The sequence below is a fragment of the Amyelois transitella genome, chromosome 29 (genome assembly GCF_032362555.1).
Source record: "Amyelois transitella isolate CPQ chromosome 29, ilAmyTran1.1, whole genome shotgun sequence".
Classification (NCBI taxonomy): Eukaryota; Metazoa; Arthropoda; class Insecta; order Lepidoptera; family Pyralidae; genus Amyelois; species Amyelois transitella.
The window spans coordinates 1,630,310-1,653,045 of NC_083532.1; the positions used below are offsets into that span (position 1 = coordinate 1,630,310).

Below are 22,736 nucleotides of genomic sequence, written 5' to 3' on the forward strand. Positions count from 1 at the left end.
CATAAAGCCAAAATGCTGAACGTCGCCTATCAGTCATTTCAATACTGTTAGCTCTGTCTACCCCGCAAGGGATATAGACGTGATTATATGTATGTACATTATAAATGCGAAAGTAAGTTTGTTTGTTTGTTTCTCTTCACGCGTTATCTAGTAAACTAATTTTCTTGAAATTTAGCGAATATAATTGGGATTCTGGAGAAGAACATAGAGTATTTTTCATCACGGTAAAAACTAAAGTTCCCGTGCAATTTGCAAAAACCAATATTTTCTCGTAGGTGGCGCTAATTCCCGCGGGCGACGCTTTTGATGAAAGTTAGTATGAACCCAAATATAAGTTCAATACTTAGGCTAATGATGAGACACTAACTCGACTACCTATATATAAGTTCAAGACTTACGCTAATGATGAGACACTAACTCGACTACCTATATATAAGTTCAAGACTTACGCTAATGATGAGACACTAACTCGACTACCTATATATAAATTCAAGACTTACGCTAATGATGAGACACTAACTCGACTACCTATATATAAGTTCAAGACTTACGCTAATGATGAGACACTAACTCGACTACCTATATATAAGTTCAAGACTTACGCTAATGATGAGGCACTAACTCGACTACGTACATATATATAAGTTCAAGACTTACGCTAATGATGAGACACTAACTCGACTACCTATACATTAATATTTTTTTCTGTTCTTCTTTTTCTTATGGTGCAATAAGGAGTCTATCTATCTATATTATTTCTTGTCATATTTTTTACTTATGTTAACATCCATTTAGGCCAAAATATTTTTTCTTTATTACCTGACAAGTATCTGCTTAGTTCAGACCCCATACTCTTAATCTTAACTATGCGATGCACTTACTGCTTAAGATTTGAAAGCAAATAAAGTATTTGATTTGATTTGACCGAGAATCGAACCTAGGATTTACTGCGCCGGAGCCGACTCTTTATCAGTCTCTTTAGTCAGTACTTACGTTGAAAGTCTGTCACACTCGCACAGTATTGCTTGTATCGTTAGACTAGCATGTCACGTCACCCTTACGGGGTAAACAGAGTCATAAATCACCACATTTAGATAGATAATAAATAATGGATTTGTATCTACTACAGTAATAGTGATAACTGAAGGATAATGGACGTTGCTTAGAAAGAATCATTGGTTTGCGTAGGATTCAGACCTTTTCAGTAGGCGATGGCACCGTGTGGTTTTAGTGGGTTCAAGTCCCACTCAACCTGTCCGAATTGTCGTAGCCTGTCGGACAGACTGAATGAATGAATGAATGATTTATTTGAACAACTCGACACACTGTGCTGTGCTGTACAGCATGCTGTGTGGTTGTGGATGTCGTTAAAGCCGACTAAGAGATAGGCTTACTTGGGATTCTTCTTTTAGGCGATGGACTAGCAACCTGACACTATTTGAATCTCAATTCTATCATTAAGCCTAACAGCCGAACGTGGCCCGTCAATCTTTCCAAGACTGCTGCTCTATCTAGCCCGCAAGGGATATAGACGTGACCAAATGAATGAATGAATGAGTGAATAAATGAATGAATTAATGAATGAATGAATGAATGAGTGAATGAATGAATGAATGTTATATACACATGAGATACAACTACATAACCCCTTAGTTTTTATTAAGCACGCAGCCTACCGGGTTCAGGCCATACATAATGGATTATCTACGTTTCGTCATCTTATATAGACGGGATTAATTGTGTAACTGCTTGCTCGGTTGTGTAATATTACTTCTACTTACACAAACACACATATAATCACGTCTATATCCCTTGCGGGGTAGACAGCGCCCAGTCTTTTCAAGCCTGTTGGCTCTGACTAGCCTATCTTTACTAATACGAGTATTATAAAGCTGAAGAGTTTGTTTGTTTGTTTGTTTGAACGCGGTAATCTCAGGAACTACTGGTTCGAATTGAAAAATGCGTTGAATAGACCATTTATCAAGGTAGGTTTTAGGCTATATAACATCACGCTGCAACTATTAGGAGCGAAGAAATAATGGAAAATGTGAAAAAAATCGGGAAACATTATTCATCCTGGAGGGCTTCAATGATGCCTAAACTAACTATTCCACGCGGACCAAGTCGCGGGCACAGCTAGTATGAAATAAAAAAGATGTGTGTATGATATTTTCATATATATATATGTAAGGAACCCTAAAATACTTTAATTATCAAATTACTTACTTACATTTGAATATGCGACACTACACGGCGCGGCGGTCACGCGAAAATAATAAAAAAATACAGTTTGAATATACCCGTCCTTGTTTATCTTATGACTATTATCGCGTTAGTGATAGGGATGCACGCAACTTTCACAGTGAAAAAAAATGCAATTTGCGTGTTGACATGTTGAGCTGAACAATCATAACTTTATTACGTAAGGCTTAGGGTTCAAAATTGTTGTGTGAAATTTACAGGAAAATTGGCATTCGTCGTGTGTAATTTTAATGTTTATTGCGTATGTAATAAAGTCGGAAATTGTGTTTTTCTGTTTGAATCTCATTATGGCCGAGGAAAATGAGAGTTTAAATAGGAAAGAGTCATTATTGTTACATATACATTGATTTATTTCACTTTTTAGCCAACGTAGGCGAAGAAGAGTTATGCGTTTGACTGCCATTGAATCTCAATACATCATTGTGTCATCTCAACATGGTTTTCGACTCTGTCTCCCTCGTATTCGATCAAAACGTTATGGGAGGAGAGAGAAACTGTGAACGGGAAGGCCTGGACGAATGTACTTTCATCTGATAAAGGACATAGGATATATGTAGTCTTTACCTATATCTCCGAGTAAGATGCATAACATAGATACATATAATCACGTCCTTATTACCTACGAGGCAGACAGAGCTAACAGTCTTACAAAGACCGAAAATCCACGGTCAGCTGTATGGCTTAGAGATAGAATCGAGATTCAAATAGAGAAAGGTTGCTAGACATTGCCTAAAAGAAGAATCACAAGGTTATTAGTCTATTCCATAGTCGCCTATTACGACATCTATATGAAAGAGCTGAAAGTAACCTTTCAGTCTTTGCGAGTCCGTTGGCTCTGTCTACCCCGTAACAGTTAAGGAAGTGGTTATATGTGTGTATGTATATTTTTGGCCATTCAGTCTTTTCAAGACTGTTGGCTCTGTCTACCCCGCAAGGGATATAGACGTGACCATATGTATGTATGTATGTATGTATATTTTTAAAACCATAATTAACTTATCACCTCGACTTTCAAGCTTTTACATATTCATGACGGGCGAAGCCGTGTGTCAAACTTGTTAAAAATGATTCTGCCGTCATTACCACACAATCGAGTAAAAGTCCCATTGTGTTAGCACAAGACTCAGATATTAATGGAAGTGACACTTAATCTTTGCGCGCGTAAGCATATTTAAGTATTTTTTCTTTTTTTTTCAGCTGGTAATGCCAAACGGTATTAAGTCAACCTTTTGTACATTTATACATACATACATATGGTCACGTCTATATCCCTTGCGGGGTGGACAGAGCCAACAGTCCTGAAAAGACTGAACGGCCACGTTCAGCTATTTGGCTTAATGATAGAATTGAGATTCAAATAGTGACAGGTTGCTAGCCCATCGCCTAAAAGAGGAATCCCAAGTTTATAAGCCTATTCCTTAGTCGCCTTTTACGACATCCATGGGAAAGAGGGAGTGGTCCTATTCTTTTTTGTAATGGTGCCGGGAACCACACGGCACTACATTTATATGTGCAATAAAGTTTTAAATAAATAAATAATTTGAGCGCGTTTGACCTCAATCAGTCCCGATTTTCTATTAGCAAGCGAGATGGCGTCTAAAATAGTACAACTATTCACTCTTGTATCAGAGAGTATCAGAGAACTAGTATCAGGGAACTAGTATCAGAGAACTAGTATCAGGGAACTAGTATCAGAGAACTAGTATCAGGGAACTAGTATCAGGGAACTAGTATCAGAGCACTAGTATCAGGGAACTAGTATCAGGGAACTAGTATCAGGGAACTAGTATCAGAGAACTAGTATCAGAGAACTAGTATCAGAGAAGTAGTATCAAAGAACTAGTATCTTAGAACTAGTATCAGGGAACTAGTATCAGAGAAGTAGTATCAAAGAACTAGTATCTTAGAACTAGTATCAGAGAACTAGGATCAGAGAACTAGTATCAGAAAACTAGTATCAGGAAATTAGTATCAGAGAACTAGTATCAGAGAACTAGTATCAGGGAACTAGTATCAGGGAACTAGTATCAGAGAACTAGTATCAGGGAACTAGTATCAGGGAACTAGTATCAGAGAACTAGTATCAGAGAACTAGTATCAGAGAAGTAGTATCAAAGAACTAGTATCTTAGAACTAGTATCAGGGAACTAGTATCAGAGAAGTAGTATCAAAGAACTAGTATCTTAGAACTAGTATCAGAGAACTAGGATCAGAGAACTAGTATCAGAGAACTAGTATCAGGAAATTAGTATCAGAGAACTAGTATCAGAGAACTAGTATCAGAGAACTAGTATCAGAGAACTAGTATCATAGAACTAGTATCAGAGAACTAGTATCAGGAAATTAGTATCAGAGAACTTGTATCAGAGAACTAGTATCAGAGAACTAGGATCAGAGAACTAGTATCAGAGAACTAGTATTAAAGTACTATTATCAGAGACCTAGTATCAGTGAGCTAGTATCAGAGAGCTAGAATCAGAAAACTAGTATCACAGAACTAGTATTAGAAAACTACTATCACAGAACAGAAAAGCGGGGAGGTAATTCCATATATCTTTTAATTAAGGACGTCCTGGTGAAGGGTCAGGTCAAAAGTGCCCGAAACCGCCGAGCTTGCATGAAGAGAGTTATGAATGTGGATGAAGCAAAGGAAGTATGCAGGGATCGTGGCAAGTGGAAAGAGGTAGTCTCTGCCTACCCCTCCGGGAAAGAGGCGTGAGTTTATGTATGTATGTATGTATCTTTTACCCCACCACAAAAGGAATAGGACCACTTTCTTTTTCATGGATGACGTTAAATTCGACTAAGGGATAGGCTTAAAATCTTGGGATTCTTTCTTTTAGGCGACGGGCTACTGTCATTATATGAATCTCAATTCTATCATTAAGCCAAACAACTGAACACGGCCTATCAATCTTTTCAAGACTGTTGTGTTGGCTCTGCCTACCCCGCAAGAGATATAGACGTGACTATATGTATGTATGTACAATTTTTACGGGCAAAGAAGTACTCTTCATAGACTTTCTTCACTACGAAGCCACCGTAGAAGCCTCATTTTGACAACTAAGTTACATCCAGTAAGAATATTGATCTATGTTTTTGGCGCTCAAAGCGCTAAGCCGGGATTTTTTGCTCGTAATGTGAGATAAAGAGATTTTCTATTGCCTAATGTGACGACTGTTCGTCTGTCTGTACGGATGAATTTTGTAACCGACTAAACAAGGAGGCACATGTTTTTAAAATATTTTTGCGTCGGTGGTCAAATCGGTAAGGAGCCCGGTTAAAATGCGTGACGCTCGGAAAGACACAGGTTCAAATCCCACTAACCACTAACCAATATTATAAAGCTGAAGAGTTTGTTTGTTTGAACGCGCTAATCTCAGGAACTACTGGTTCGAAATGAAAAATTATTTTTGCGTTGAATAGACCATTTATCGCGGAAGGCTATATAACATCACGCTGCAACTATAAGAAGCAAAGAAATAATGGAATATGTGACAAAAACGTGGAAAATTATTCATCCTTGAGGGCTTCAATGATGCTCTAAAAAACTATTCCACGCGGACAAAGTCGCGGGCACACCTAGTAAGGAAATAATTGCAAACCAATATTTCCATTAAATTATGGTCATAATGACTTGACTGACTTTACGAAATTTCAAGGATCTATTGCTTAAATATGTCGTCTTTTAGTGAAATTTTGCGTCAATTTTAGAAGTTATGTATAAAGTTAGGTTTGTGTTTTCGTAATTTTACCAAACGTTTAAAGATTGCTTGCAAAATAAGCATCTAAATATGATCCTTTAGTGTTGTAATTATTGGCTCTGTCTACCCTATACATACATACATACATATGATCACGTCTATATCCCTTGCGGGGTAGACAGAGCCAACAGTCTTGAAAAGACTGAATGGCCACGTTCAGCTATTTGGCTTAATGATAGAACCGAGATTCAAATAGTGACAGGTTGCTAGCCCATCGCCTAAAAGAGGAATCCTAAGTTTATAAGCCTATCCCTTAGTCGCCTTTTACGACATCCATGGGAAAGAGATGGAGTGGTCCTATTCTTTTTTGTAATAGTGCCGGGAACCACACGGCTACCTCTACCCTATAAGGGATAAAGACGTCATTATGTGTTCATTCTACTGAATACATTATCTATTTCTGAACTTTCTTTTTTAAACCAATACATACATACATACAATCACGTCTATATCCCTTGCGGGGGCTAGTATTTGGCTTTAAGATAGAATTGACATTCAAATAGTGACAGGTTGCTAGCCCATCGCCTAAAAAAGAATACCTTGTTTGTAAGCCTATACTTTTACAATTAGTATTAATTATATTATAATATTTCTTGTAACTGTGTTTATTTCTGTATCTATAATAAAAATATTACAAACTTAATGGATTTTGATGCAGCTTCGACTTTTATTTAGACAATTTATACCCAAATGTTTGTAGGTAAATTAAGGACGTCCTGGTAAAGGGTCAGGTCAAGAGTACCCGAAACCGCCGAGCTTGCATGAAGAGTTATGAATGTGGATGAAGCAAAGGAAGTGTGCAGAGATCGTTGCAAGTGGAAAGAGGTAGTCTCTGCCTACCCTTCCGGGAAAGAGGCGTGATTTTATGTATGTATGTATCTACATATGTTTATAGGTACATAACAAAACATAAGGGTTAAGAAAAGTAAAACAGAGATCTAGTATATAACAACAAAAAAATAAATCGAAATACATAAAAGAGTACACTGACTGACTAAAACCCAAATAACTGGGTTAGGTTTTAAATTCTTCATGAAGGCCATATGTGATTTTAAAAGAGGATTTCTCAAAATTCCCACGGGAACAAAAATAAATGGGAATTTCCGTTATACACTTACAAAACTCTCAGGCAACTAGTTTTAATATAAATGTTATTACCTTCCATCCTAGTCTATTGGCATAAATCGGCAGCTTTATTGAGAACCATCTATTTTCCCGTGGGATAAAAGGTAATGACATGCGTGCATTGCATGAGTACGTAAAAGACCTTGACACATGCATGCAACTCATGCGTATCTGATTGCTAATCAGTAAGTTGCAAGACTTGACTAACTAAGGATAATGTACCTTATACATACTGTCCCTTTCAATATTAAGATGGTAAGATTGGAAATTTTGTGATATGGCAGAAGATATACTTAGATGTGCCGTGTGATTCTCGGCACCAATACAAAAAAGAATAGGACCACTCCATCTCTTTCCCATGGATGGCGTAAAAGGCGACTAAGGGATAGGCTTACAAACTAGGTATTCTTTTTAGGCGATGGGCTAGCAACCTGTAGGTAACTATTTGAATCTCAATTCTATAATTAAGCCAAATAGCTGAACGTAGAAATTCAGTCTTTTCAAGATTGTTGGCTCTGTTTACCCCTAAATGGATAGACGTGCCTATATATATGTATGTTATATTTTATGATTATGTTGTGGCTTTTCGATAATGTTATTAATTACACAATTATTTCTAACGGTCACCCATCATTGACCGCATGTTGCTTACCACGCAATCAAATTATCCTCTCACGATTCAAATGCTAATTTATTATAAAATAACAGTAAAACTAAAAATTAGGAGCGAAGAAATAATGGAGAATGTGAAAAAAAAACGGGGAAAATTATTCATCCTTGAGGCTTCAATGATGCCCAAAATAACTATTCCACGCGGACGAAGTCGCAGGCACAGCTAGTTATATTATAAACAGGTAAAGTTTGGTACCTTTTATTGTTTGTTTGTTTAACTTAACAGCCTTTATAAAAGTCAGTACTCGTTCTATTAGTGCCGTGTGGTCCCCGGCACTAATAGGAAAGAAGAACAGGACTACTCTATTTATTACCCACGGATATCGTAAAAGGCGACAAAGAGATGACCTGCCACTATTTTCATCTTAATTCCATCAATAAGCCATACAGCTAAACATGACCTTTCAGTCTTTTCAAGACTGTTGGCTCTGTCTACACCGCAAGGGATATAGACGTGACTATAGATATGTACATATGTACGTATACGTCAAAAAGTTAGTATATTATAGTTTTATTATTACTAATTTTTACACGATATTATCTACTGGCTCTGTCTACCCCGCAAGGGATATAGACGTGACCATATGTATGTATTCACACTTATAAAAATATTAGCCTGTGTGTACTTACTTATTAAGAATATCTTTCTTTTTTCTTCATCTTCACGAGCAAAGCTCTCATAAACGACATGAAATTTCTTGTTATATTTATGGTATAAACTACCTACTTGTTATGTGTTATGTTATTACAATTAATGTAAATAATCTTTGTTCTAAATCTTTATCTATGAGGGCACTCCGGAGAGCGCTGTCTAAAAATGAAAAACTTATTATGATTTTTGTTTATAAGTACCTACAACGTCGTCACTTCAAACTTCGTAAATATTACGATTCTAGATTCTAAATTAATTCTAAGTATAAAAAAAAACATAATTTCTAAACGCATCTTTGTGTGTGAATAAAGTGGTTAGTTAATATGTATGTTTAGTTATATAAATTGTCGTAAAAGGTGACTAAAGGATATGTTTTTAAGATTCTTCTTTTAGGCGATGAGCAAGCACCCTGTCACTATTCGAATCTCAATTCTATGATTAAGCTAAACAGCTGAACGTGGCCTATTAGTCTTTTCAAGACTGTTGGCTCTGTCTACATCGTACTGGATATATAGACGTGATTATATGTATGTCACCAGAACTTGCAAATACGTGACCATATAAGAACCACTATTTTTTTGTGGTTAAAAAAATCTGAACGTGGCCTATCAGTCTTTTCAAGACTTTTGGCTCTGTCTACCCCGTACGGGATATAGAGTGATTATATGTAGGTATGTATGTTAAGTTATATAAGCTATTATATCACTTACCTCGTTCCGCGAACGCGTCCGCATTACCCGTTCCTATATCTTGTAGCGCTTGATCATCAGCGGGAATATCACTCGTCCCGAAATTCTGTTCCCGAAACACCACATTGTCGAACCCCGGACCGCCGTGGGAATTCGTCTGGATCGGCTCTGTATAAGGGAACACAACCCGGGGACTCCTGGCCTTCCAGCCGGGCTGATAATAACTATTCCTGACTACAGTTTGATACGGATCAAATCCAAATGACGGCGCGTAAGGTCGACCGAACCTCCCCTGATAAAACTTAGGGTACTGCCTGAAACGAAACGGCTCGTAGAAACGCTCGTTGCCCGACGGTATCTCCTCTTTATCCTCGCCAGGAGACGTGAACTCGTAATCAGGATTTTCGTCGAATTTAATCTTAGAATTCTTGTCAACGGTCAAATCTATTTCGCCTTTGCCGAAGTGCTGATGATTCTCGTCCTCGTCCAAAAACAGCACTCTGGATTGTCTCGCTCGGCTTCTGTATGTTTTCGGGACGAACATTATGTGCCTGTACGGCCTCTGGTATACTACGCTCAGCGCCCGGCTCGGCTCGCCAGCGGCGGCTGACGCCAAAAGTAGAAGCAGTACTTTCCATTCCCTCACATTGGACATTTTTGCGGTCAATGCACGGATTTCACTTTCATTTTATTTTTAATATAATTGTTTGAAAATGGAATGTTTTTTTTAATGCGCGTCAATTTGTTGTTGTTTCAAATTTTGAACATGTTTTGTTTTTTTTTTTTTGTTTTCGATGTGTTTGTTTTTTTTTTTTTAGGTTATGGTGTCGACGCGTGCGCCGCCCGCGACCGTTCCGATCGGACTGGGGATACATCCCCGCTCGGCCGCTAAACTTGTTACATAAAAATGCATTTATGACGTAGAATTTATGTAATGTTTAGTGATTTGTGATAGTAATGCTTGCTTAGCGCCGTGTACCACCACTCGGGCTGTAATACACATTGTTGTTTAGATTTCTGAAATGTGTGACAGCTGGATGTGTGTGCTAAATAAGTGAGAGATTTGTATTCATTTGTTAATAAACTTTAAAAAAAAATTGTCTAATCGATCGACTGACACATCAATGTGCAGCCCAATCGGCTGGGTCTAGAGATATTTAGCTTCCTTGGACGGTGTACGTTAGGGTAATTTACCGAAATCTTGCGAGACTAAAAGTTAACTTAATTTATATAAGTATTATAAATATGAAAGTAAGTTTATTTATGTATTCACACTAATAGAAATATAAGCCTGTGTGTACTTACTTAACCAGAATATCTTTCTTTTTTTTTCTTCTTCACGAGAAAAGCTCTTATAAACGACACGAAATTTCTTATAATATTTATGGTATGAACTTCCTTCTTATTATGTGTCATTTATTTATTTATTTATGTTTACAAAATATACACAGGAGCATTTAGTACAGTAATTCTAGTACGAAGGTGCTACTTATTTCAATTGAAATCATTGTTTGTTTGTTTGTTTGTAACCTCTTCTCGCATAATCTACTGAATCAATTTTAATTAAATTTCGCCTACATATAATTCAGAGGATGGAGAAAATGAATGTATGTATGTCTGTTTAAAACCACACAACGGATTTTGATGATTTTTTTTAAATAAACAGAGTGATTAAAGAGGAAAGTTTATATGTTTAAACGCTACCCGGAGCGCTAGTTTATGATAAGTCAGTTCCTTCCTCCCTCCGTTTACAGATATGTCATGATTCATCCTCATTTTGGCGTATACTGGCGTATAAGATGTCTGTGACACCGGAGGTCCCGGGTTCGAATCCCGGCCAGGGCATGATGAGAAACGAACTTTTTCTGATTGGCCTGGGTCTTGAATGTTTATCAATATAAGTATCTATTATAAAATATAGTATCGTTGAGTTAGTATCTCGTAACACAAGTCTCGAACTTACTTCGAGGCTAACTCAATCTGTGTAATTTGTCCTGTAATTTTATTTATTAATCTGGATTGCGTCCAAACTTTTTGCACTCGTCGTAATAACTAATTAATTGCTCAAAAATATTAAAGGTATTAACCTTTAATATTTTTGAGCAATTAATTAGTTATTTGGTCTACCATTGTATGCTACATTGACTACATTGATACATGATAAACAATCTAATACATACCTATGTACATAAAGCATCACGACTATAACCATTGCGGGGTAGACAGAACCAACAGTCTTAAAAAGACTGAAAGGCCACCTTCAGCTATTTGGCTTTAAGATAGAATTGAGATTCAAATAGTGAGTTGCTAGCCCATCGTCTAAAAGAATAATCCCAAGTTTATATAAGCCTATCCCTTAGTCGACTTTTACGATATATATGGGAAAGAGATAGACTAATCATGTTATCATGATATCCTAAAAGTCTTTTTAAGACTGTTGGCGCTGTCTACCCAGCAAGGGATATAGACGTGATTATACATATATTTATATGTCACACCAGTGCCGTGTGGTTCCCGGCACCAATACAAAAAAGAATAGGACCACTCCATCTCTTTCCCATGGATCTCGTAAAAGGCGACTAAGGAATAGGCTTACAAACTTGGGATTCTTTTTAGGCGATGGGCTAGTAACCTGTCACTATTTGAATCTCAATTCTATCATTAAGCTGAACGTGGCCATTCAGTCTTTTCAAGACTATTGGCTCTGTCTACCCCGCAAGGGATATAGACGTGATTATATATTTATGTATGTTTGTATATCACCAGAACTTGCAAATACTTGACCTTTTAAGAACAACTATTTTTGTTTGTGGTTAAAAACAACTGACATCTAGTCTCATCAACATTAAACTTGAATCGAATATTGAAAGCATTCAACAATTTGCTATTTAAGTAGGTAAGTAAGGCTTTCACTTACCAGTTCTCAGTATTAACACCAGATGGCGTTATAAACTCTTCTACCTCCTGGCTTTAGTCCCGGTTGCATCCTCCGGTTGTATCTTGACCAAATTAAGGACGTCCTAGTAAAGGGTCAGGTCAAAAGTACCCGAAACCGCCGAGATTGCATGAAGAGAGTTACGAATGTGGATGAAGCGAAGGAAGTAGGCAGAGATCGTGGCAGGTGGAAAGAGGTAGTCTCTGCCTACCCCTCCGGAAAAGAGTCGTGATTTAATGTATGTATGTATGTATGTATGCATCCTCGCCACTCAGGAGAGGAGCCCGGGGTATGCCTTTGACCATGGACCCTGGATTGGGTGAGTCTGGTTTTTACATGAAGCGACTCCCATCTGACCTCCGCAACCTTTGCAGGGGAACCTAACATGTATTGGATCACGGTTACACATCCAGTTGTCTGAATGTGCAGGTTTTCTCGCCGTAAGACCAGCGATTAGTATTCAAACTATAACGTCGAAAATAGTCATTGGAACATGGCCGAGGTGGGATTCGAACCTGAGCCTTTCTGCGCATCACGCATTTTAACCTCACCGATTCGACCACCTTAATTCTCTTCATATTTCCAAGAGATTAATTTAAATACATACATACATTCATAAAATAACGCTTCCTTCCCGGAGGGGTAGGCAGAGATTACATCTATCCACTTGCCATGATGCCAAGACGTCCCCGTTTTGATAAAAATACGTTTATATATATATAACTAGCTGTCTCTGTAAACGTTGTTTTGCCATATAAATAATTAAGTAATTTCTAGTTAAAAAAAAAGTCAAGGGTGGACAACCCTTATCACTAAGGGATATGAAAAATGAATGTCGACCGATTCACAGACCTACTCAATATGCTCAAAAAGTTTCGTGAGAATCGGTCAAGCCGTTTCGGAGGAGTACGGGAACGAACATTGTGACACGAGAATTTTATATATAAAGAAGATATCATTAATCTTCAAACGTTATTAACGTTATCTTTTTTTATTATAGATAAATCTGTTTGTCCCTTATTCGCCCCTTTACGAATTACTCTGTTAAATACAAGTTTTTCTACATTAATTTGAATAGTTGAATCAAGATTTAGATGCTTATTTGTGATATAAATAATTATTGATTACAATTTATAATTCTCTTTCATACAAAAGACATCAACGCGCTATCGCATTTATGTTTGTACTGTAAATTATTGATTGGGACCTCGCTCCCGTGGAAATTTCTAGAAATTAAATTGACTTTTATTACTTCTGATAGTTCAATCTATATTTGTGTCAATTAATAATGTCAAAATGGAAAACTATAAAATAATTCGTTGCAAAAAAAAATAAATTTTCTTTTGGTATGGAACAACACATATGTACATCCATACATGTAACCACGTCTTTATCCCTTACGGGGTAGACAGAGCCGTCAGTCTCACATAACTAAAAGGCCACGTTTATTTTCTGATGGAATTGAGATTCAAATAGTGACAAGTTACTAAACCATCACCTACAAGAACAATCACAAGTTTATTACCCTTAGTCTCCATTTACGTAATGCATGGGACAAATACGTAGTGGTTCTATTCTATAATGCCGAAAACCACACGGATTACTAATGACGCTACAGTCAAAATATAAGATTCCAGTTCATAATTTCACCGTCTGATTTCACTATCGGCCGAACGGCGCCATATTACCCGACTGCGCATAATTTGATAGTGTTGTAGTTGGAGGAATGATTCGGCTCGACTTCGACTCGAATATCTTCCGCCAGGCTGGTGTTATGCCTGGGGAACCGCACGACAGACGATGGTGTGATCAGAGGTTGTATATATTGCTCCAATCCGTGAAATCTTTGCTTGCGCGATTTGGGTTTCTCGCTCCTAATAGTTGCACCGTGATGTTATATAGCCTTAAGCATTCCTAGATAAATGGTCTATTACATACATACATACATACATAAAATCACGCCTCTTTCCCGGAGGGGTAGGCAGAGACTACCTCTTTCCACTTGCCACAATCTCTGCATACTTCCTTCGCTTCATCCACATTCATAACTCTCTTCATACAAGCTCGGCGGTTTCGGGTACTTTTGACCTGACCCTTTACCAGGACGTCTAAATTATACATATTCCAGGAAGTTTAAATGGTCTATTCAGCACAAAAATAATTTTTCAATTCGAACCAGTAGTTCCTTAGATTAGCGCGTTCAAACAAACAAACAAACTAACTCTTCAGCTTTATAATATTAGTATAGATTTTTGTGACTTGTGGCGTAGACGTGTCACCACAGTGTTTTTTTTAATAATCCATTGAATTTAAGATAGAATTGAGATTCAAACAGTGTCAGGTTGCTAGCCCATTGCCCGAAAGAAGAATCCCATGTTTACAAGCCTTCCCTTAATCGTCTTTTACTACATCCATGGGAAAGAGATGGAGCGGTCCTATTCTTGTTTCTCTTATTGCCGGAAACCACACGGGACATTTATATGTATTGATTAAAAATTAAAGTCACGGACACGAACTCAATCAATGTTACTCGTATTCAAATGTTTTCTCTTAAAAATCTCACTTTCGTTGAGACATGTCTCGACTTGGCGCCATGTTTACGTAAGTGATTTTTCATAACATGTCCAAACTAATCTATACTAATATTATAAAGGTGAACAGTTTGTTTGTTTGAACTCGCAAATCTCAGAACTACTGGTTCGAATTGGAAAATTCTTTTTGCGTCGAATAGACCATTTATCGAGGAAGGCTCAAGGCTGTATAACATCACGCTGCAACATTTAGGAGCAAAGAAATAATGGAAACGGTGAAAAAAAAAAATGGAGAAAATAATTCATCCTTGAGGGCTTCAATGATGCCCAAAATAACTATTCCTCGCGGACGAAGTCGCGGACACAGGTAGTTAAACAATATAATAGTTCAGCTGCATGCGGCCTTTCACTCTTTTTCAGATCGTTGGCTCTGTCTACCCCGCGAGGGACAGAGACGTAATAATCTTATATATTATATATATATATATATATATATATATTATATTATGTAATATATAAATATATAATTAATCCTACTAATATTATAAATGCGAAAGTTTGTGAGTATGTCAGTATGGATGTTTGTTACTCCTTCACGCAAAAACTACTGAACCGATTATGATGAAATTTGATATGTAGGTAGCTGAAGACCCAGAATAATATATAAGCTACTTTATATCCCGGAGTTCCCGCGGGATTGAGAGGGTTTCCATGCGGACGAAGTCGCGGGCGGCCTCTAGTGTATGTATGTATATATAAAGAAAGATCTTGTTTTTGTTAATACGGCGCCACAAATGAAAGTGTCCGAGTGAAAATTGCCGCTAATCGATCGGGGTCGGCCGGAGTCGCGACCCGTCGGATCGCAAGCGACGATAAATAAAACGGCCAAGCGCGAGTCGGTCACGGTTGCATTTTTAATGATGACAGAAAAAAACATGTAATCACGTCTATATCCCTTGCGGAGTAGACAGAGCCTTGAAAAGACTGATAGGCTACGTTCAGCTGTTTGAAACAGAAACAAAAATCCAAAAATTTTTGTTTTTTGTTTCTTTTACCTATACCTACTTTTTTTTTTGGAACATTTTTTTTATTACAATTAAACTTGGCCCATCGGCTTTCTCGAGACTGTTGACTCTGTCTACCCCGCAAGGAATATAGACGTGATTATTTGTATGAATATCATTAGTGTACACTCGATTTTTACTGTCTTATTACGGTGTCACAGACGAACTTATAACCGCTGCGCCATAAAGACGTATACATATGTTACCAGATTTTACCCGCAACTTCTTCCGCGTAAATTTAGCGCCATCTACAAATAAAAACGGATTTAAATTTAACGCCATCTAAGAAAAAAGCTAGTAAATTACCACTACCTACAAAAAGCGACGACGTTAGCGCCACTTACATAAGAATACCTGTGACTTAATTGGCTCTGTATAAAAAATGGAGACGGTATAAATATGTAGGTTAGTTAGTCAGTTTTGTCTTATATCGTCCGCGAACAAAGAATCCCAAAAGAACAAATTTTACCTTGATTATCTTTTACGATATGAACGGGAAAATCGGGTACATAAACGATCTGAGCGGGAAAATCAGGTACATAACATAACATAAAATCACGCCTCGTTCCCGGAGGGGTAGGCAGAGAATATCTGCTTAGTCAACCTGCTTTCATTCATCCTCTCCACATGACCGAACCATCTCAACATACCCTTTTCTATTCCTGTAACTACATTCTCTTTCACATCACAACATTCCCTTATCACGCTGTTCCTTAATAGGTACGCTTGTATAAATCAACCGACATTGCCAAAATGAGATGTTAACTGTACATAACCAGCTGACTAAAACACCGTTAGTTTAGTTGGCTGCACTCGTTTGAAATTTCTAAGAAAAAGATTAATGTGCTCAGATATTTTTACGGTAATAAAAAATGTTATTTGTATTGTTCACACATACATATATATAATCACGTGTACACATAATTTTTTGAAATATTAGGTTAAATTTCTGAAATTTTCTCCTAAGTGTAAAAGGAAAACACTTTCCTGAAAACCGCATCGTAATCTGTTCAGCGAAACAATAGCGAAATAAAACGAAATTATCGCAGACATACATAAATACATATCGAATTGAGTAGGTACCACTTTTTTTAAGGCGGTTAAAAAATAGTATTTTTGTATGTTTCTTTTTTCGTATTAAATATTCTTATCCCAAACAGGAATCGATTAGATCTTCAGGAATAAAAAAAGTTGTTAATTCCCACGGGAAAGCAGCCGCTGGCAGAAGTCCAGTCGATAAGTCAACATCGATAGAAAGAAAATTTTCCAAGACTCAAACGCAAATTAATCCAGTAACTAACTAACTGATTATTAAATTTTACCACATGCTTTCATATCGAAATCTAATATCACATAGTCGGTCTACTCTATAATAATCGCGACAGTAGAACGAAGCCTGCGCAGGCGCAACTAGAGTAACGGTAAGTTTTATAAGAGGAGTGCGCAATTGTGTGTTTTTGCTGAATTTCTGAACGTAAATTGACTAAAATAGGAACCTTAATCAATTTTTACCATCTTTGCGACGATAGAAGCAGCTATCTCACGCGTTTTTCTGTCGCATTCAGTCAGTCAATCACTCAGTATCGAAATAGTTATATATATATACAAGAAGTCGCCCGTGGTTCCGCCCGCGTGAGACGAAAAACTCGTTATCTTTTCCGCGAAAACTGTCGGAAATCCTTTTAGTCCTAAGAAATCTTTCGACCGAATTTCAAATCCCTGGACACAGCGGTTTGGACTGTGTGTTATCTACATGATACAAACATTGTGCCGTGTGGTTCCCGGCACAAATACAAAAAATAATAGAACCACTCCATCTCTACTAAAGGATAGGCTTACATACTTGGGATTCTTTTTTAGGCGACGGGCTAGCAACCTGTCACTATTTGAATCTCAATTCTATCCTAATGACAAATAGCTGAACGTGGCCTATCAGTCTTTACATGACTGTTGGCTCTGTCTACCCCGCAAGGGATATAGACGTGATTATATGTATGTACGATACATACATATGTACATAAATTCACGCCTTTTTCCCGAAGACAGACAGGCAGAGACTACATCTGACGATGAAAATGCATATTCAACTCACGCAAAATCAACGGTTAAGAAAATGGAGTGGTCCTAACCCAAATTCCGAGAATCATATATACAAATTGTCACATCTATATTCGTTACAGGGTAGACAGAGCCACCAGACTTGAAAAGACTGAAAGGCCACGTTGAACTGTGGCTTTATAATAGAATTGAGATTCAAATAAACAGGTTGCCTACAAGAGGAATCCCAAGTTTTTAAGCCGATCCCTTAGTCGCCTTATCCATCCATCGGAAACATATGAAGTGGTTCCATTCTAAACTACAGAGCACACTTGAAAGCAACATATTGCGCACTCTATGCATAATCAATACTCTATGAACACAACCTTATTTTACCGGCCAGTTTGAAAACCCGTCAGTCTTCAAGCAACCGCCTTTGCCAGTCCACGTTTAAAAAAAATTTAACCAATATTTTTACCTCCTTTCGATTTTCAAATTCGAATATAGACAAGGAGTCTAAATTAGCTGTGGTCCACACAAGGAAATTGATTTGTTGTTTTTTTTTTTTTCTGTGCAGTGAAAGTGTTTTATAAGTGAAAGGTGTTATAGGTGAGTACTTAGTTCTGGTTACTTTTGATTTGCGTAGAATTAGTATTGAGATAGGTCGTTGACTCTGACCTAATTTCTCCTTGTAACTGGCTAATCACAATCCCTGGATAAAAAATTTTTTTTGGGTCTATGGTAACCCATAGACTTAATATGCTTTTTGATGCCGCTGTTTTAATCTTGAGAAGGATCTATATTTTAGGCATAATTTTATCCATATAAGAACTTATATACGACAGTAAACTTAGATTGATTAATTAATATTGTAAAGTTGACGTTGTTGAAGAAAACGCTGCAGTGCAGTTTGTTACCGCTTCTTCTGCACTGACGCTTTGGAAGCGGCAGTAAACTTAGTTTTAAGTAAGTAATTTATTTGACGTCAAGCAATGTTATGGAACCAAAAGATGTAATAATTGTTAATTGATGTTTGAAATGTCCCATATTATCATTATCATATCATTTAGTTATCAATTGCAACAAATCGTAGTTTATGGAATGCACATCTTCATTTCAAATTTTAACCCATTTCCCAATTAATACATACACAAAATCACGCCTCTTTCTCGGAGGGGTAGGCAGAGACTACCTCTTTCCACTTGCCACGATCTCTGCACACTTCCTTCGCTTCATCCCAATTAATTCTTTGACATAAGGAGGTAGCATGACTAAACTATAAGAATTCCGATTGGCCATTTCGCTTCTTAGCCTTAAAAGTGATCTTGACGTGACTGGGAATCAAACCCGGAACGCTATGACCCAGAGACAGGAATGTCACTCGGTCAGTGCGTTCTATAAGAAAGATGTTTCCGTGTTCTTATGTAGAATACATACATACATACATAAACTCACGCCTCTTTCCCGGAGGGGTAGGCAGAGACTACCTCTTTCCACTTGCCACGATCCCTGCAGTAGAATGTAGAATCTTTGACTTTTTTTATTAAAATAGTCTTATTTATCTCCCCGGCTTTAGTCCCGGTTTTATCCTCTCCTCTTTAGAGCGTCAGTGGTTCCCGGCAATGCCGTGTGGTTCCCGGCACCAATACAAAAAAAAATAGGACCACTCCATCTCTTTCCCATGGATGTCGTAAAAGGCGACTAAGTGATTGGCTTATAAAATTGCGATCCTTTTTTTAGGCAAGCAACCTGTCACTATTTGGATCTCAATTCCATCATTAAGCCGAGCAGCTGAACGTGGCCATTCAGTCTTTTCGAGACTATTCGGCTCTGTCTACCCCGTAAGGGATTTAGACGTGACTATATGTATGTATGTTAGAGCGTCAGTGGTCGAATCTGTAAAGTGGCTGGTCTAAATGTGTGTTCCGCAGAAAGGCACTAGTTCGAATCCCACCGCGGCCATGGGCTAATGACTATTTTCAAAATTATGTACCTACTGAACGGGCCGAGGGTTTTTTAGGTCTAGTCTAAATAAAAACAGAATTTTGCCTCTTCAAGATGTCCTATTGTCGTCTCGTCTTAGTCTCGATTGTTCTTTTTTTCATTAGTCTGTCAGTCGGTTTTGGTCATCTAAATTGTCAAGTCAAAGAGTGTTTGTCCATGGAGGCTGAACGGCCGCTACATACATAAGTATGAATACTAACCGATGCTTTTACGGTAAGGGAAAACATCGTGAGGAAACCTGCACATTCAGGCAACTGGATGTGTAAGCATTTGACCCAATATGGGAAAGGTTTCCTTGCAAAGGTTGCGGAGGTCAGACGGAAATACCTGACTCTCTCAATCCAGGATCCATGATCAAGAGCTTACCTGGGCTCCTCTCCAGAGTGGTGAGGATGCAACCGGGACTAAAGATAGGAGGAAGAAGTCATCCTTCTCAACGAAACGTTTCTCTGTCTGCATGTATGCGCTAATCTCGGAAAGTTTTGGACGGATTTTGTTCTTGTTTGTTATGTTGGAAAGAGAGTTATTTTCGGAAGAATGATATAATTCTTCCGAAGATAACCCTCCATTATTATTTATTCTTATTTCTATATAATTATTATTTCCATATTAATGCAATCCGTGCGATGCCGGGTCGGGTCACTAGTTCAATATATAAAAGAAAGCGACTAACAGCACACACCAAATCGCTTTTTAAATTCAAATTTGTAAGAACTTAACATATTTTCTTGGAATCACATTCATTACAATATCCTTTCGTTTTGTGTCACAAAAGATACATTTGAATAAACTTAACTTTCTGTAAATACAAAGGAATTTTAAGTGTCGTGTCGTGTGATTCCCGGCACCAATAAGAAAAAGAATAGGACCACTCCATCTCTTTCCCATGGATGTCGTAAAAGGCGACTAAGGGATAGGCTTACAAACTTGGGATTCTTTTTTAGGCGATGAGTTAGCAACCTGTCACTATTTGAATCTCAATTCTATCATTAAGCCAAATAGCTGAACGTGGCCATTCGGTCTTTTCAATACTCTTGGCTCTGTCTACCCCGCAAGGGATATAGACGTGACCATATGTATGTATGTATGTATTTGTGGTTACCGGCACTAGCACTCCATCTCTTTCCCACGGATGTCGTAAAAGGCAACTAGGAATTTTTCTTTTACCCGATGGGCTTTCACTATTTGAATCTCGATTCCATCGTCAAGTCATACAGCTGAACATGGCTTTTGAAACTTTATTGCCAAAAAAAAAGTACAAAAGGCGGACTTAACGCCGTTTGGCATTCTCTACCAGTCTACCAGCTGACCGAACAGAAAATCTTTGAGTTAGTGGTGTTGGTTGAAACTTTGAAATAAATGGAGAAAAATTAAAACTGTTATCGACACTAAGAATAAATTGTAATTAATGAATTGAATTTAACAACAGTTTGGTTAAAACAATAAGAGATAGGTATATTAATAATGATCCTCAAACAAGCACTCCTTGAACTGGTGGCGTAATACTAATATTTGAATTTTTTCACAAACATTCTTTGATTTAAAAAAAAAAGCGTATTTTTATTGCCAGCCAGTAACACAAACGCAGTACAAAAGGAGGTTGAAACTCTTATTCGTTAGCAAGTTTATATGCTAAAAATACATTAACATACATATATAATCACATTATATCCCTTGCGGGGTAGACAGAGCCCACAGTCTTAAAAATAAACGCAAACGCAAACAACTCAACAACAACCTATTAATATAACCAGTGCTGTTATTTTAAAATTATAAGATTTCACAACTTTCTTGTTTGTGTAAGAACATTTAAATTAAGGAGATTGTATAGAGTTGTTTGTCTATAGAGCGCGTATCGTGAGTTTGAATGGCCTTGAAAAATTCAAACAATCATATTAATAAATAAATATATATCTATACTAGACAAAATTCATACAGATTATAAAAAAAATATCACAGGTTTGGGAAAGAAAGATGTCCCGCGCACTCTTCATAAATTAGTACTCTTAAGTTTAAATTACCTGAAGAATGTGTATAAATAATGCCTTAGAAACTTTCAACGTGCAAATAAAAATGAAAGGCGAGCCTTCTATATTATGAGATTTTAATGACTCAGACAGGTGGGGAAGCAACATATTGCTTTAGTTATAACTTGTACGAAATTTCACTTTAGTATAAGTTCTATTCTTACTTTTTTCTTGATAACCGTACATAAATATATAAATAAATAATTAAATAAAACTGTTACAAGCTGAGGGTTAAAATAAAAAAATACATACATATAATTACGCCTTGACCCTTCCGGGGTAGACAGAGCCAAAAGTCTTAAAAAAACTGAAAGGCCACGTTCAGCTGTTTGGCTTAATAATTGAATTAAAATTTAAATGGTGAAAGGTTTCTAGCTCATGCCTAAGAGAAGAATCCCAAGTTTATAAGCCTATCCCTTAGTCGCCTTTTACGACATCCATTAGAAATTCTTCTTTCTTCTTCTTTATTTTTTTTATTGGTTTCTGGAACGTCACGGCAAATAAAAAATTTATATAATAAAAATTTAATTTATTTATTTCTGACTGTTTGTCTGTCCTTTGATTTAAATATTTTTTTTATATTATTCCTCAGTGAAGCTCTGACTATTAACTGAAGAACTTTTTTTTTTAGGGCGGCTTAGTAATTAATTTCGTATGGAACAGCTGATTTAAAAAAGTCGGAAGGCGGACCCCGGGTCTCGAAACAGTTCCATGGAGGGTGCAACTGGGGACACGCTGAGATGAGAGAGAGGAACAGCTGATTTTCGCAATATACAATACATACATACATATGGTCATGTCTATATCCCTTGCGGGGTAGACAGAGCCAACAGTCTTGAAAAGACTGAATGGCCACGTTCAGCTATTTGGCTTAACGATAGAATTGAGATTCAACAAGTGACAGGTTGCTAGCTCATCGCCTAAAAAAGAATCCCAAGTTTGTAAGTCTATCCCTTAGTCGCCTTTTATGACAT

At 37.3% G+C, this 22,736-nt stretch overlaps 1 protein-coding gene across 1 annotated transcript in view; it reads right to left on the reverse strand.

The window, feature by feature from the left end:
* LOC106131006 (uncharacterized) overlaps positions 1-9,910 on the reverse strand; it is a 42,142-nt gene extending 32,232 nt beyond the window's left edge. Inside the window, exon 1 of the mRNA XM_013329978.2 lies at positions 9,186-9,910. Coding sequence (XP_013185432.1) covers positions 9,186-9,819 — 634 coding nt within the window. The 5' untranslated portion in view covers positions 9,820-9,910. The remainder of the gene's footprint in view (positions 1-9,185) is intronic.
* Between the last annotated feature and the right edge of the window lie 12,826 nt (positions 9,911-22,736).